Source organism: Typopeltis vanoorti, chromosome 15, assembly GCF_054136105.1.
Source record: "Typopeltis vanoorti isolate ZY-2024b chromosome 15, IOZ_Tvanoo_1.0, whole genome shotgun sequence".
Classification (NCBI taxonomy): domain Eukaryota; kingdom Metazoa; phylum Arthropoda; class Arachnida; order Uropygi; family Thelyphonidae; genus Typopeltis; species Typopeltis vanoorti.
In genome coordinates, this window is record NC_143563.1 from 24317966 (window position 1) to 24334995 (window position 17030).

The window sequence follows — 17030 nt, forward strand, 5'->3', positions numbered from 1 at the left end:
CTGTTATATGGACCATAATATTGTTTATTACATCTGAACCATAATCAATTTCCACATGACATATCTTGGTGACCTACTTCGTAATGAAAAATATAAGATACTTCAATTGATTATAAAAGGGAAGATAAATGGAAAAAGAGGACAAGGAAGACAAAGAAAATCTTGGCTGCCAGACACTGGACTGGTATGAGCTCTGAGGGACTGTTCAGTGGCTGAGGATTGCTCAAAATTTGCCAAGGTGGTTGCCAACCTCTGATAGGAGATGGCACTCAAAGAAGATAACATGAAAATTATTGTTCATGTATAATCTTTCTGCTTATAAAATTGTAGGAAGTGACAAATGTGATATCATCCCAATTTTGAGTATATTAATGAATATAATAGTGAGAAATCAGTATTTTTTTTTTTTATATATATATATATATATATATTTAGTGACTAGTGTCCCATTTTATATGAATCCATATTGTACTGGTATTTATATGTATATAGGATGGTATTTATTCAATGTAATGCTGCACAAAATGTACTCCAGTTATTCATCAGATAAGTGAAAGACCATACGTCACTACTATAAACAATTATTTCCATCACACATTTACACATACATCATCAGATTCCTGATCTGTACCCTTAGGGAATGTACAGGATAATTATGATAGTACTACATGAAAAAGTTACACCATTACTAACTCCTGATCAACAATTTAATCTGTTATCTGCCAAGATTCCAATCTTATTAGATCTTATATTTCTGTCTTTTACATTTGTATATATACACAAGTCACATGGAACTTTCTTCTTATAGTTCACAAGAATTTCTGTTCTTTAATATTCAGATTTGTATATTTTTTGAGCCCAAAGTGTGTGTCAACTAAAGTTTATACACAAAGTAATTTCATGTCTGAGCTTTTTTTGTGTGTTTGTGTGTTCTCCATTCGAAGCATGTTCTGCTTTCTCACCTAGATACTGTTTTATTAAGTTCACTTAATAAATAATTCAGCTTTGTATTGTCATTGTGTATGGTGATACAAAAAAGGGTGTTTCATACACTGGTTACTTTTTAGGTAAGGATGGGAATGTTTAGTGTATTGTAGGTTGTTTTATATAAGATTTGCTGAAATTATGCTCAGTTTGCAGTTGATGTCTTGAATTGAGAATATTAAGTGTACACAACATTTTTTTTAAATCCCTCCTAATAAGTTTATTATATTTATTTTCAGATATTTCTGTGAATTGTGTTTGGATAAGATTCTTTATGCCCGAACATCATCTAAACAAAAAGGAGATATGTGTTTCTGGGGAGAACATTTTGAATTTAAGTAAGTAAGATAGTGGCTTAGTATGAAGTTAATTATTACTCTAGATTTGGAAGTCTTTATTAAGGGATTTATTTTCTACTAATTTCATTAGTAGGAAACCAGTCCATGACTCATCAAAACAATTTGGGAAATTTGGAGAAAAGAGCAGGGCTAATAAAAGTTTTCTCTCCATGTGAATTACTGCACAGTTGTTACCGATGCCATGTTCTAACATAAAAATGTGCAGTAATTCACATGGAAAGAAAACACATAAAATGAAAAAATTCTTACTGATGCTATTCTTCTTATTGATCTTTGGATTAGTTCAAAATACCTGAGTGTACAAAGATATGACATAGGAAGTGACGTAGTTGAGTACAATAAAATTGAGTATCCTGTTGAAAATAAAAACCGTGTGAAAATTGGAAAAAGATTGAAGTTGTACAACTCTGCAGACTGTAGACCCAAATATACAGATGTTATTGGTAAAAAATTAAAAGTGTATAAAAAAACCAAAATCTTAGAGATTAGGTGGAAATTCTGAAGAAAACATAGCTTAACTCTGACAAAGTAGCATTTAGTGAAGCTATGTGCGAAAGCACTTCCAGTGTCACTGGTGGACACTGGAAGTTAAAGAAGTAGTTTATGAAGGTAAGTCAGTGTATCCTTGAAAATATACAGAAGAATGTAGGAAAGTCCGAATGATATTTAAGTGGCTAAACAGAAGTCAAGGGAAGATTTGGAAGGAATATAGGAAATCAAAATATCACAAAGGCAATAGAAGGTTTTGGAGGCTACTAAACTTGTAAATGGAGGAAAGGGCATCGAAGATTATAAAGGTGATATAAAAACTGAAATATGAGGATATTCTAGACATCTAAAGTTATTATTTTGAGAAAATATTAAATAATATATAATAGAACAGTGGCAGAACATGTGTAGGTGGGATGCAATCAATACTTAGATAATAAAGCCATCTGAAATCTGTGGAAAGGCAGCTGGAGTAGTGATTTTCAACTTGTAATTATGCTGAAATATAATTACATAAGTTTTGCAATGGCTACACTTCAATTCCTAAAGCTTTGATCATAAGGCAAAATCTCAGATAATTGGAGTGTTATTTTTGTACCAATTTATAAAAAGAGAAAGTAAACACTGGAAGGCAGAATAATGGGAATATAATAAGAATCTTTATTTTTCATTGATCTTGAAAAAGCATTATATACCTATGTGTATTTTGTTGTAATTGAAACTTTATAATAGTAATACATAGCTTATACGTCAGTTGCAGATCAGTAGTTAGGACTGAAGAATGTACAAGATTGAATAAATTGAATGCATGGCATGATTATACACTTCACTGTTGAATTGCATTATTAAAGAAACTCATTAAAGCTGACATTCAAATAGGAGATTAAGTGTAGTTCTTTACTCTGTGCAGATGTACATTTAAATAAATTTGCTATAGGTCTGTATGTATCTTTACCAAAATTAAACAGTTGTGACAAATTTGGTATGAAAATCAGCAATAAAAAGACTTCTTGAATCTAGGCAGAGAAACAGAAAACATTAATGGCATTCCTGCTAGTAAAGGTATATAAGTTTTTAATGATGATGGCAAATTACTTATAAGTAGCACTGGTATGTTTAGCAGCCAGTTGAATAAATTTATATGGAATTCAGGAGAAATTAGGTGAAAGATCAAGTTAACAGTATATAAGACAGTGTTCAACCCAATCTTAACTTGGATTGGAATGTTGGGTTAGTAAGTTGATCAAGGATTATAAACTTCGATAAGAGAATTAAACAAATGCCATGAATTTCAGAACCATATTAAAATAGAAATATCAGAAACGAATTTGATATTCTTGAACGTTAGTAATGTATAAGCAAAGCTGATGATGAGAAAGTGATAGATAATTTAAAATATTGCATTACAGTTTGTTTATTTGTATTATTATTATTATTATTATTTTCTTCTGTCCATCTCCTCCTATTCACAGTACACAAGAGTATCATAGTGTCAAGCTGCATGATACTATGACTTAAACAAAATGGGAGTTAAAAAGATCAGAGAAATAGTAGAACAAAGACCCAGAGGATGATGATATATAGAAGTTGATCAAATCAGAGAAGTCATGATATGCTGTGTTAGATGGTTGTTAATTATGTCACCAGAAAATAATGATAATGAATTAAATTTTCAGTTTGCAATTTATTTCATACATTTATACATATCAGACATTGATTGCAGTTCAATGAAATTATAATCAACTTTGTAGCCTTTAAGTAAATATTTAATCTCTGTAAACATGTTTCTTTACAGCAATCTCCCTGATACTGAAACAATCACTGTTAATTTGTACAGAGAAGCAGATAAAAAGAAGAGAAGAGATAAAAATGTTTTGATAGGTAATGGAAAAAGTGATAGATAATTTAAAATATTGCATTACAGTTTATTTATTTGTACTATTATTTTTTTTTCTTCTGTCCATCTCCTCCCATTCACGGTACACAAGAGTGTCATAGCGTCAAACTGCAGTACAGTATAACATTATTTTAACTTTTTTTTTATTTTTAAATTTCACTATTTTATTCTTTATTCTGAGTAATTGATTATTAGTTAGTCTTAGAGAATTAATTACTTATTATAAAGCATAAAATAATTAAAAAATGTTAAAATATGCTTAAGCATTCTAACTAAAATTAGAGTAGTTTTAAAATATTGTAAATGCATTTTTAACAAATTGTTTAAATTTACAAGAGTGTTGCTCATCTTACTTTTGTTTTGTCCACTGTGGCTTAGTTGGTGGTGAAAAGTTTACACCATTTCATTGAGAATATTTGATTTTCTTCAGTATGCATGATACTCATTGAATTTCATCAAATATTCATGATATACATGAATATTTGATGAATCAAGTCATCAAATATTCATGTATGAAATTTGATGACTGGAGAATATTTGATTATCTTCAGTATGTCTCTGACTATTGTTATCTTTATCATTCTTATTGCTATTTTTATTTTATTATAACACTTTAATCACATTCTGTTTCTTTTGTAATATGCTTGTTCTGGCATTTATAGTTTTTCCCCCTACCCCAATCCATAGCATGTTTATGAAATTATATATGGTCTATATTTACGGAGAATAAATTATACCTGAAAATAATAACTAGTCTGCCTAATGGTTAGCGTATCTGCTCTGCAACCGACAGGCTGCAGGTTCAAATCCTACCATGGGCATGGAGGTTTCTGATTATCTTTAGGTGGGAGATAAATTTCATTGCCCTTTATGAGACCACTTCCTTGTTTCTTGCAGCTCTGAAGTGGCTTGAAAAGGTTCAATGTTTGGTCTTTAGAGCAGAATTTCCAGAATATATAAAACATAAATTTAAAGATAGAGAGATAGAGAGGCATGGAAGTGGACTGTTCATCAGCTGCAACCCTCTTAAAGAGGAGGCCACAGGATTAGAAATTTAAAATACAGAAAAATATAAAATCAATTTTAAAAAATAGAAAAAATCCTTAGTGCAACTACAGTATGAAATGTGCTATAGGCTTGCATGTGCCCTTTCGTGGGTGGGAGCAACAAAAAACTTGGAGCACCACAAAAGGAATTAATTATAGATGATGATAAATTTGGTTGATGAAGATAAGGAATTTTTGAAAATTTGGCACAATTTCAAGAAATTGACTAAAATAATGAACAACAAATATTATAATTAAACTCTTTAAGGAAACATGTATAGAGCATTTTTATAAAGTAAATAATAATCAGTACATGAAAAAATATCAGAAATAGATGTATTGCCTCCTACATTCCATCGTTATTATAAAGACATCCTTAGGGAGAATAAGGAAAGCGATTTATACTGAAAAGAACATTCATACTGACAAATGTAGCATATATTTACTATTCAAGTCTTAATCACAGTTATGTTGGAAAGAACATATTATTTGAGTTCAAGGGAAACAATGAACAAAAAGAATGTATTTATTTTAAATACATAGGTTACATATATCATTTAAAAAAATTAAGGGAAGTTGATCATGGTTAATTCTCAGGATGTGGATATAGGCATAAATCAAGATTCATAGGCAGTGTTATAAATTTTCATGTTTCTAGGAAGAGAGAGTCAAATTTAAATCTACATGAATGGAATAACCAAGTTTGCTTCCATTGAACTCTGGCTAGGTCCTGTTTATCTGATTTCAGATATTTGATACAATCTTCATCTTCCTGGAATGCAATCTCAGCAGATTGGTCATCTATCCAAAATAACATAATCGACAAGAACAAGACACTTGATACACACTGGGCAAGAAAATGGGAAATTATTTATGTTTTATAGAGGGTAGATCTATTCACTATGTTTTAAACCATTTTGATTTAAAACTAGTGTATAGATTAAACATATGAAGAACTTGTGCTATTCATTCTGATCTCCATTTAAGGTAGGGAATGGCAAGTCTTAACGTCTTTTATGGGTTGAGGGATGGTATTTGTTTAGAATTGTAGAAAAATATTATCACTCAACCAGATCACAGAGTACATATTTTTAAATAATTAATTTTTTTAGAAAATATCTTGTGGCTTGTAAACATCTGGAAAATATATTATGTGGCTCTTGGGCCTGAAAACTTGGCCACCCTGATCTATATGAATACATTATGAAGGAAAGCAGTGTTCAACCTGATATCAAAATTAAAGATATTCAGATCGGCTCTTTACTTTATGTAGATGATGTTATTGTATAACATCATCTACAATATCAAACAAGACCTAAACAGAATTGGCATTCAGAGGCATGAAGCAGTGAGGACAGACACATCTGGAGTAGAAGAAAGATATTCATTCTGGTCAGACCTCCATTGTTGTTTGCTTGAGAAACTTATATGTATTGTAGATTAAGATGGAGATGGATTGATATGATTTGGAATTCTTGGAGTACCAAAAAAATGTTATAGCTGATCATGTCAGGGACCTGACAAATAATATATACAATCTAAAGAAAGTTATCAGTAGGAAATCAGCAATGAAATTTTAATTGTATTGGACTGTTATAGGTATCTTTTGTTATATGTCATATACATATTAGAAAATGATGTGATCAGTTCTTTATTGTAATATCCATAATATCTGTTGGAAGGATGCTCAGAATTAGCCATTTATTCACTTTATTATTAATAGTTGAAATAAATGTTGGCTTAATTTTTGTTTTTGTTTTTTCCTAGGTTATGTAAATATATCTGTAAGCAGTGTAAATAATAGGCATCTAACAGAAAAATGGTAAGTAGGTATTCTTTTATTATTAAGTTGAAACATCTCATTTAATTTTTGTCCCCACCTCCCCTTTCTGTGTGAGCATATTTTTAGGCTCTATTGGAAGAAATATTCATGTTAAATTTGTAGAAAGATTGGTTGTCACTACAGTTTCAAGTAAATGCTACACTTATCAGACTTTCCAACTAGTTTTATAATTGGTTATTTTAAGAAGTTACATCAAATAATTGTCCAGGATGTAGAAACTGTAAAGCAGAAACATTCATGGTGGAATGAGTTTAAAATAAATGGCATATTTGTCCATAAAATACATGATTCCTAGATCATGATTAAAAATATGAATAAAATCATAAGTAGCAAGATTAAAACCCAATGAAGCTACAACATAATAGAGAAAATAGATATTTTCTTTTGAACTAGTTTGAAGCATCTCAGAAATATCTATTTTAATAATATTTGAGTGAAAGAATCTCTGATTTATTGCCAAAGACCCTTGTAGATGGAAAAAAAATTATATTGAAAAATTACTTTGTTCATAAATTTATATGCATAATATTGATGAATACTTTATACAATAAAATCTTTATGTGAAACATCAACAAAGATTTATAAAAGTATGTTATGAAATTTTATGGTATTAATTTTGTTTTATATTGATTTTTTAAAAATTTTATTTTAAAGTTTAGTTTACTTTTACCCTCAGGTATCCAGTCATAACTGAAAAAAATAATGGAGGGAAAGATGGTCCATCAATTAGGATTAAGTCAAGATTTCAAACAATCGATATACTTCCCTTACTTGTATACAAAGATTTAATACAGGTATGTAATATTTAATTCATATTATTATATTTTGTAATGATACTTTATGGGAGTAACAACAAAAAAAGAAGTCAGAATCTTATTAAATTGTTTATTTATTTTTTTTTTTTTCTCCTTCAGTACCTGAAGTCCGAGTATAGAACATTATGTGAAATGTTAGAACCAGCAATCAGTGTGAGGGCAAAGGTATGTTTATTTTGTTGTTTAAAGTTGCCCTGTTATGTAAGCCTTTTTGCTTAGAAAAGCAGGTAATGATATGTTTATGGAATTGTACCCATAACTATTATTGCCAGCTGTTATATGATATATTATATATGATAATAGTGCTTTTTGAAAAATACATTTTTCCTAGCATAGCAAACTTAAAAGCTGTTTTATTATTTGAATCAGTTAATATTCTTATAATTGTGATGTACCCCCTCCGCAATTATCGTCCACTATTAGGATAATTCATTTTCAGCAAGCCATTATAATTGCTTTAATTATTTTTAATGGAAAACATAGAACAGGAATAAGTGAATTATACTTTATTATTAGGATTTCAATATAATCATTTATGTTATCAAGGCAGAGGAATTAATTTAAATCCTGAACATTGGTATTACTAGTGTTCTTCATTCAATGCTTTTGATAGCTCTTTGGTTGGATTTTCCTAAACTTGGACATCTCTCCCACATTTGTATATTTTGTGGCATAACTTTGCTTTAGCAGTGCCAAACATATTGTTTAAATGTGAAGCCATGCAAGATCCTTTGTTTAAGGAGGCTTCCACACTTATGTTTTTCGTTCATGCATACAACAACAACAACACTCTCAAATCCTTGGATAACTTAGAATAACTATATTTAGTATGATTCGGGCATGTTTTTGATCATGCCCGAATATTTGAAGGGTTAAGTGTTAAGCTTCCTTTTCATATTCTAACTCTTCTCCAATTACTTTATGTAAGCCAGCCATTGCATGGTTGTCCATACTTTCACTATTTCTTAAAAAACCAAGAAAGTACCGTGTTTCAATTATATTGTACTGCCCCAGTAATAAGTTCTTATTTATTTAATTTCTGTGCTATTTTTTAATACCATTCATTCCCAAAATGTGTATACAAAATGTTTCAAAGTAGCTTTACTACATCATTATTTGCTGATGTTTCCTATTCACTGTAATGATAATAAGCAATTCAAAATATGTAAAAACATTACATATCTTGTAAAATTACTTTTCATGCATTTATTAATAATGAAGAAATTTTAATTACAATTTTTCATCAATAAATAAAACAGGAGGACATAGCAACAACAATGGTGCATATAATGCAAAAAGAAAATATTGCCAAAGATTTTCTTGCTGATGTGGTGATGGCTGATGTTGATAAAATTGGTAAGGTTGGATACATGAATTTTTTTTTTATATATCTGTATTTTTTTGATTTTGTGATATAAAATTTATTGCATCTTCATTTTATGCTAGGGAAATGAAGATTCAGTAAATTTTATGTGATATATTCCATTGAATAAAAAATTAACTGAAATATCCTATTACTGTATGAATCATGTCTTTTGCTGCAATAAAAAAATCATTATATTCCATTGGATCTCTAAATTTGATTATTTTTATTATTTATCTTATTGATGCTAAAAGATGAAACACTGGGAAGCCATTTGTAGATTAAAAAAAAAAAGGGCAAATAATGTTTAATGTGTATTTTTTCACAGACATGTTTTTACATTATCACTATGCTATTAACAGTTTTCTTCTAAATGTTATTTATCAGATCTTGTATTTGTCTTCTGAGGCAGTTCAATGCTGGTCTTCCTTGTGGTCTTTTTTCTGCGATCCTGGCATCAAACACTTGTTCTGCTAGCCTTTCTTATTCTGTTTAAATGACCATAAGACTTGAACAGATTAAGTACCATTTGAATGTCTGTGATGCTGTGTTTCTTTCTAATATCTTCATTTTTAATATCATTCTACCACTGATATGACCACTTTCTCCCCTTTTCAAAATTCCTTCCATAACTTATGTTTAACTACTTTTACAGATAAATTAAGATTTTTTTTTTTTTTTTTTTTTTTTCACCTAAGAATAGATGCAGGTTTATTTGCCAGAAACTTTCAAAATAATTTCTTCTTTTCTTATGGCTTCTCTTCTTGACTAGCTTGATGTTCTTAGACTTGTAAACGACATGCTTTATTGGGAACCTACAAAGCTGTTAATAACATTAACTTAAACGTCTTTGATATTGCTTTAGCACAAGAAATTTGTATCACATCATTTGAAAAAAACATATCTGGCAGTTCCGGGCATCTCTTCCCCATTTTCCTTTTGCATGTTAGACTTAATAACTTCTTACAACTAAGTAACTGGTTTTCTTTGAAATCTAATCAATGGTCTCATAAGTTGGATCATCCTAAGCATAACAATATGGCTGTCAGTTGCATGTTTTCTTCTGGTAAATTTGTCTGTTTTCTGAGATGAAAACTAATTTCTGGGAGGGAAAATTCTGTCATTTCCATATGAGACTGGCTTCACCTTTAGTTGAAAAGTCTTGATAAAGATTCTTTTCATCTTAGACAGATATTCAAATCCAGGTCACCAAATGGACATGTTGAAATGGGCTGAGCTATGCAATCTTCCAGGAAATGCAAAAACAAATGCATTTTATTTGCAAAGAAATGTTGAAGATGTTCAGCTTCATAAATTCACTAAATGCTAAGATGGATTAAAAAAAAAAATCCATATTTTAATGAGAGAAAAGGTAAACTGTTGGCATACATGTATGCTCCTCCTCCTACTAGGTGATGAGTTTGAGTATTATCTTAAATTTTATTATTATTTTATTTATTCATAGTACATCAGTTTTTCAGGTAATAGATGATTTTTATTGTCTGAAGACCCAGTCATCTCTGATAGTTGAAAAGTAGATGCACAAATGAGTCAGATGATACTGTTTATTATTATAGTGGTAAAGTTATTTTATATTGGGTAGTCTCCCAAAACACAATTTAATTGCAATGAAGAGCAGTGGCAATTATCAGAGGAAAGTAATTAGTAGAGATTTAAATATGAATAATTTAAACTTCATTTGTTACAAACTTGCATTTTAAAATAACTGCCAAATTTCTTTTTATATGTGAGTTCTTGTCTTTTTCTCTTCTCTATGGATGGCAAAGAGTGAAATGATGTATGATAAAATGAAATGTGAGAACACTGCATTTTAAATAAATCCTGTTTAATGTAATATGAGGATGTTTAACAGGGATAAGTTGGGCTACCCTTGACTGAGATGGTAGAATGTTTTTTGTAGGCTTCTTTAGCTTTTTTTTTTTTTTAGTGGCAAAATAAATGGATTGTTGAATTAGATTTTGTTATTTTAAAATGCCTTAACATTTTAATTAACATAGTAAAACTAAGATTTCTGAATTCTTACATAAATCATTTTGTTTTATATAATGACATGCTGTAATATGTTTGTGTAAATGATTTTAGGAGATCAGCATCTAACTTTTAGGGGCAATTCTTTAGCCACAAAAGCCATGGAGTCTTTTATGAAATTAATGGGAGAAAAGGTAAGACCTGTGCCATATTTTTTTCATCTATTTCTGTTGTTTGCCTATTAATTCTTACTTATAAAGGCCTGTAAAAAAAATTGTAAACTGTTTTATTTGTCTTTTTATATATATATATATATGGCAAATTGGTGCAGATTATATTTGCCATTACATTTGAAGGTGACTATCGCTTATTCAAGTGATATAGTCACCTTCAAAATACCTCCATTCTATTCATTGTCACAGCAGACAGAGGATCTGAGATGAGTTTTGGTCACTTTACATGACACCTCAAGCATCCATCACAGCTACTTTGACTACCTTTTATCATTGGGATTCTCTGCCTCTGAGGTGAGACTTAATTTTTTTAGCAGTTGTAATGACAAAAATGTCTGGGTATGAAGAATGTTTACATGCTGACTGCTTTTGGCCAGACACAGTAACACCATTGATCTATGAAATGATCATCATGCTGTCCTGCACCATTGTCATGCCATTCTTGTTAATTGACATCCACAGTGCCTGGTCTTTTCCCATTAGATGGAATTTGATTTCTTGCAGGAAAAAAGATCAGACTATGAATTTTTTTTCCCTTTTTTTTTTAAGGCCTTTATGAGTTGACTTCTTTGTTTTCTGACTGCTTTGTCATTTCTTTTAAAAATAAATTAATGCAATCTATAATATCTATTTCTAGTATCTTCAGGATACTCTTGGAGGTTTCTTGAGAATTGTGTTGGATTCTTCTGAAGACTGTGAGGTAAAAAAAATACATATCTAGAAATCGCAGTGATAGTATTACACTTAATGATAAATGGACATAAACACAAGAAAGATATTTAATTAACCAAATATTTCAGTCTGGAAATAGCAGACCATCTTCAGTGGTATTACAAGAACAGTTTTAAAAAAATACAAGCTAGAATATTAATTTAATTAAAAAAAATATTTAATTAACCAAAATATTTGGTTAATTAAATATCTTTCTTGTGTTTACGTGCATTTATCATTCAGTCTTATATCACAAGTATCCTTAAAACAGCAAAGCATTACACTTAATTCTTTTTAACTTGATATTTGTTAAATTTAAAAATAAGTGTCAAAATTGTCTTTTTAAATCCCTACTGTGCATTTAGAAGTATGTTAACTAAAGCAATATACCATTGCAGTTATTTATAATACTACTCCTTGATTTGAGTTCATTTGCCAGATAAATAGCTGATGAGTGGGTTGCCTTGGATATGAGTTATAATGATTCCTGCTTTCCATAGTAGATGGTGATAAGTCTTTCTAAATATATCTATATTTTCTAACATTGGATAGGTTTTTGATAAATGTTTTCCATTTTGTTCATAAATGACCATGGTATCCAGAAAGTGCAGTGCAATATGATTTTCTTTTACCCCCCCCCCCCCCTCCCCATACCTTAAATTTATAATTTTGACAATTAATTTAGTCAAAAAATTAGTTCAGATTTTTTTTGTACTATGAAGTAAATGTTTGTTTGAGGTAGAAGTGTGCAGTCAATCTTTAAATGAGTCATATTATAGAAAAAGTTATTCCTTCCTTCCTCTCTCTCTCGTGACTTTATGTAGCAGTTTTGTCACTGTGTGAGCATTTCTAGAATATCTATCATGTGATTTCCTTCAGTGCGATATGCATTTTTTCTTGGATTGTAGTGATGTAATCTCTTTTAGTTGAATGCTGACTTTAGTTCTTGGGGGGGGGGGGAGTCCCAGATGATTAAATCTGAGAAATACTAACCACGAAAGACTAGGTGTGCTGGTTATGACTAAAAACCATTCAGACTATGAATCATTATTATTATTACTCAAGCCTCCATGGAGTCAAAAGACTCATCGTCGGATGTCCTTCCTAGTAAGCCCAGTCTATCATACCACTCCTTGAACTCATTGGCCATTCTTGCTCTCACCACTCTATCCTTTGGATGGATAGACATAATAATCTCCAATATCCTGGTGTCTACAGAGTCTTCTGTGATTGCAACAAACCGTACCATGGTCAAACAGAAAAATTCATCAAACTTTGTCTAGAAGAGCATAAAAGAGACGTTTCCTACAACAGAACTCGGGCCAGCGCCTTGTTCAGCCATGTACTATTTTCGGCAAACTCTAATGAAGAAGGCCTACAACATCAAATACACTGAGATTTAACCAACAATGTTCACAGATCTTATGATGATTTAGAGGGACAGATTCAGGAATCTAAGGAAATCATTCTTAATCCCGTCCATATCCATAGCAACCTGAGCTATAGTTTTCCAGACTCGCAACTCTGTTATTCAATACTAGAGATCATCACGAGACCTTACATGCACACATGGCCATGTTGCTACAGCCAGAGTTCTTTCTTCCATTTAAACATTAACCTTTGTTTTATACATTCTGCTGTGTGTAGAAATCCAGTATTCGTATGGTTTTCTCTGATATTTTTCTGTCCTTTTCACGTGCACCTGATGAAATCTGTTCTCAGACAAAACTGGTCATGTTTATTAATAAAGTTTTTTACTCTCAAAATCTCAGTTTTAGTCATTAAATAAATTTTAATAATATGTTTTTCCCCCCCTACATGCATTCCACCTATGAAACCCTATAGTGTACATTATTATGATATGCGGATGGACTTAAGGGTTAAGCCACTGATGTCTTCCAATAAGCAGGATCATTATTGATGTCCTCCAATAATGATCTCATACTGGACAGTGAAATTCATCTGTCATCTGAAGATATTCACAGGCATCTTGGCTTGTAGTAGGATTCAAATCCACAGCCTGCTCAGTTGCTTGGAAAGACTCAACAGATGTCACAGCAGATGATATTTTACCACTTTCTAATGTTGAATTTTGTATTCTAGCAGTAATATTGCTCTCTTATGTCTGTTGAAAAAAATTTTATTCATAACTCATGTCAATGAAGTATTATACGAGGGTGGTCTGAAAAGTTCTTGGCCTAACAATGAAAAAACAAATTTATAATTTCAAAATTACCGTATGTGTCAGCATATAAGACGACTCTCAAACTACAGAAAACCCCTCGAAATCATGGGTTGTCTTATACGGCGAGTATAAAAAGGGAAGCTTAATGGAGGCGAACTTTCTGATCCAAAGCCCCAAAAAAAATTTAAGTTTCCTAACCATCTAACCAAAAGTAGTTTAAGTTTTACTACTAGGTACATTTAAACTTACTTTATCTTCTTGCTGATTTATATTAAAAACTGGTGCTTTTTATGTTAAAAATTTGCATTTTAATTTTTCTTTGAAGAGATTGAAATATATTTTTAGTTACTGATCATTTCTCTTATCATACAAAAAAGTAAGTTTTTTTTTTTTAAAGGTTGATCCAATGAAAGTATCCAATAATACAACTTTGCAGCGACAGCAGTCTCATTTGATGACATACGTAGAGATGGTTTGGGTTAAAATTATCAATTCAGCCACTTATTTTCCTACGTAAGTTGAATTTAGCTAATTAATTTTAATGTAAATACATTCAAAATGAATACTCATCTTTTCTTTCCTTTTTTTTTTTAATTTGATAGGGAGAATTTAAATAGAAAAGTTCATATTTGATAGTTAAAAAGCAGTTGAAAGCTGATTGATTTTTTTTTTTATATTTTTCTTTACTTTTATAAGTAATTCTTATGGATGAAAGACAATGTGAGAAATATCTGAAGTGATTGATAGATGAGAAATCAAACTGACATAAGTATTGATTGTATATGATTGATTGCTTCACAGAAGTTTTTCTTTTCAGAAGCCACCATTTGCAATTGGTGGCTTCTGAAAAGAATTTTCATTGTTTTTTCACTGTGCAGCAACATTGTTTCTGTGCAGAAACAATGTTGCTGCACAGAATTCACAGATTTCTGTGCAGCAACATTGTTTCTGCATGAGTCTTGAGTCTTTGGACTTCATTGATATTATCATGCAGTAATAATAATAATTTAAACATAGCTTAAAATATTTTTGAAAATTCCATAAACATAACATATTTCTTTTGGAAATTGCATTTAATAATATAAGATGCAAAGTTTTAAAAAAAGCTTGGTAGAGAACTTTCAGAAACCACTGTCAGTGCATTGCAGTGAAGGATTACTTATATATAATCTAATTATATAGTATATAAAGAAGTTATCCTAGAGAAACCATATATGTAGTAATAATTCTCTGAAATTTGATAGTATAGATAATTTCATTAAATTATTATTTTTTTTTTTTTTCATGCAGAGAATTACAGGAAGTTTTTCATGAATATCGTAAAAGATTAACAGAAATTGGAAAAGAAGAACTGTGTGATAACTTAATTAGTGCATCCATCTTTCTAAGATTTTTGTGTCCTGCTATTCTGTCACCAAGCCTATTTAATCTTACTCAGGGTACGTTTGGAAATGCTGTTAGCTAAAATTGAATTGAAAGGTCATAGCAGAACAGTTATTCAATGTTCATTGAGATATTTTAAATTGAAAACTGATTTTTGTGTTTATTTTACTGTAACTATTCATCATACAAGTGTATTTTCTTGTATATATAACTCATGAGAAGTTGATGTGATTTGAGTATTAGCTTAACATTTCAGATTCTTTACCAAATAACTCATAAGGATTAGTAGCACTTTTTTGGGGGGGTGGGGGTGGATAGTAACAACATAGAATAATTAAACAGTGGAGATGTCTTTGGTACATACAGAACAGTTCTGGTTTCACAGTGATAATTAACAGTACCACTTGTTATGATATGCCTTGTTTTATGATTGTTTCTAATCATTTGGTCATTTATTTTTTTAAATAACTAAAAATTGGAAGGCTTTACCTCGTAGAATTCTATATAATTCATCACATGAAACATTGTAAGTTCTATTTTTTTTTTTTTCAAAAGTTCTTTAGCATTTGTGTACCCTCTCAGCTTACCTTTATTTCAAAATATCTGTTTTTAAGAAACAAGAAGCCAACCATTTCTTACATTTTGTTAAGATAAAAATTTATAAAACTCTGTGTTCCATAATTTGGCTCTGTTTGCAAAAGCTACTGGAATTCGTTTATTTCACTTGTGGAGGTGCTTGATATTTATATTAATTAGTAAACATTTATCTATTTAGGTGCAATATTTAGTAAAGATTGCAAATTAAATATGGAAATAGATAAAGAATAAGCAAAACTGGTATGGTAGGAAAATCAAACAGTATCAGTGCAGGAAAAAATAAGGTTTTTTTATTTAAAAAACTATTTTTGATCATTTTGATTGATTCTAAAAAATGTATTTACATTGGTGCTTTTTAATTCATAAGGTTTACAATTATCTTATCAATGCTGTAAGTATGAATTTAATCTGATAATGTGTAAATTTGGTAATTACTTTGACTTCAGTACTTCCAAAAATAATGGAAGAGGTTATGAACAGCCAACTGCTTCACTACTGGGATTCACTAATTATTTAGCAATCACCAATATGGATTTGGCCATTCTCATTCCACAGTAAATCTCCTAGCCAACCTCACCCATCTTCAGTGATATTTCTAAAACATTTGATGGAGTTAGTTTGGCATCGTGGCCTTCTTACTAGCCGATCATCTTATGGTATTCCTCCTTCTCTTTGTGAACGGATTGGCAGCTTCCTCTTTGGTCATGGTGGACAGTTTGCTTTCATCAGATTTTTTTCAATCAATACTAGTATACTCCAGGGCTCTTGACTTTCACCTACACTCTTTCTCCTATATAGACAGTATTTACTTGCATATATAGTAATGATCTCCTTAAACCAATGCCTTAAACACTGATCTCCTTGCCATGCTTAAGTGGGCAAGGATAATTTGGTAAATTTTAATGCTACCAAAATGCATTCCCAGAAGAAAGACCATGCTTCACTCTCTTTCACTTTTGGCTCACCAACTAGGATTGCTTTTCTCTCCTTGGATTGACTTTCACATCTAGTCTCTCCTGGCATAAGCACATTAGGTCTATAGCATCTTCAACCTCCAAACAGTACTTCTCTCCTGCACAACTCCTGACACTTTATACAACTCAAATTTGCCTCTGTAGAATACTGTTTCCACATTT

The 17030-nt window shown here is 30.6% G+C and overlaps 1 protein-coding gene across 1 annotated transcript in view; it reads left to right on the forward strand.

Moving 5' to 3' along the window:
* LOC150098509 (ras GTPase-activating protein nGAP-like) overlaps positions 1–17030 on the forward strand; it is a 298140-nt gene that overhangs the window by 233575 nt on the left and 47535 nt on the right. The window contains exons 8-17 of the mRNA XM_090405246.1: positions 1224–1322; positions 3628–3713; positions 6543–6597; positions 7295–7412; positions 7533–7598; positions 8693–8789; positions 10900–10979; positions 11656–11718; positions 14312–14427; positions 15205–15353. Of these exons, the coding sequence (XP_090261372.1) occupies positions 1224–1322; positions 3628–3713; positions 6543–6597; positions 7295–7412; positions 7533–7598; positions 8693–8789; positions 10900–10979; positions 11656–11718; positions 14312–14427; positions 15205–15353 (929 nt within the window). The remainder of the gene's footprint in view (positions 1–1223; positions 1323–3627; positions 3714–6542; positions 6598–7294; positions 7413–7532; positions 7599–8692; positions 8790–10899; positions 10980–11655; positions 11719–14311; positions 14428–15204; positions 15354–17030) is intronic.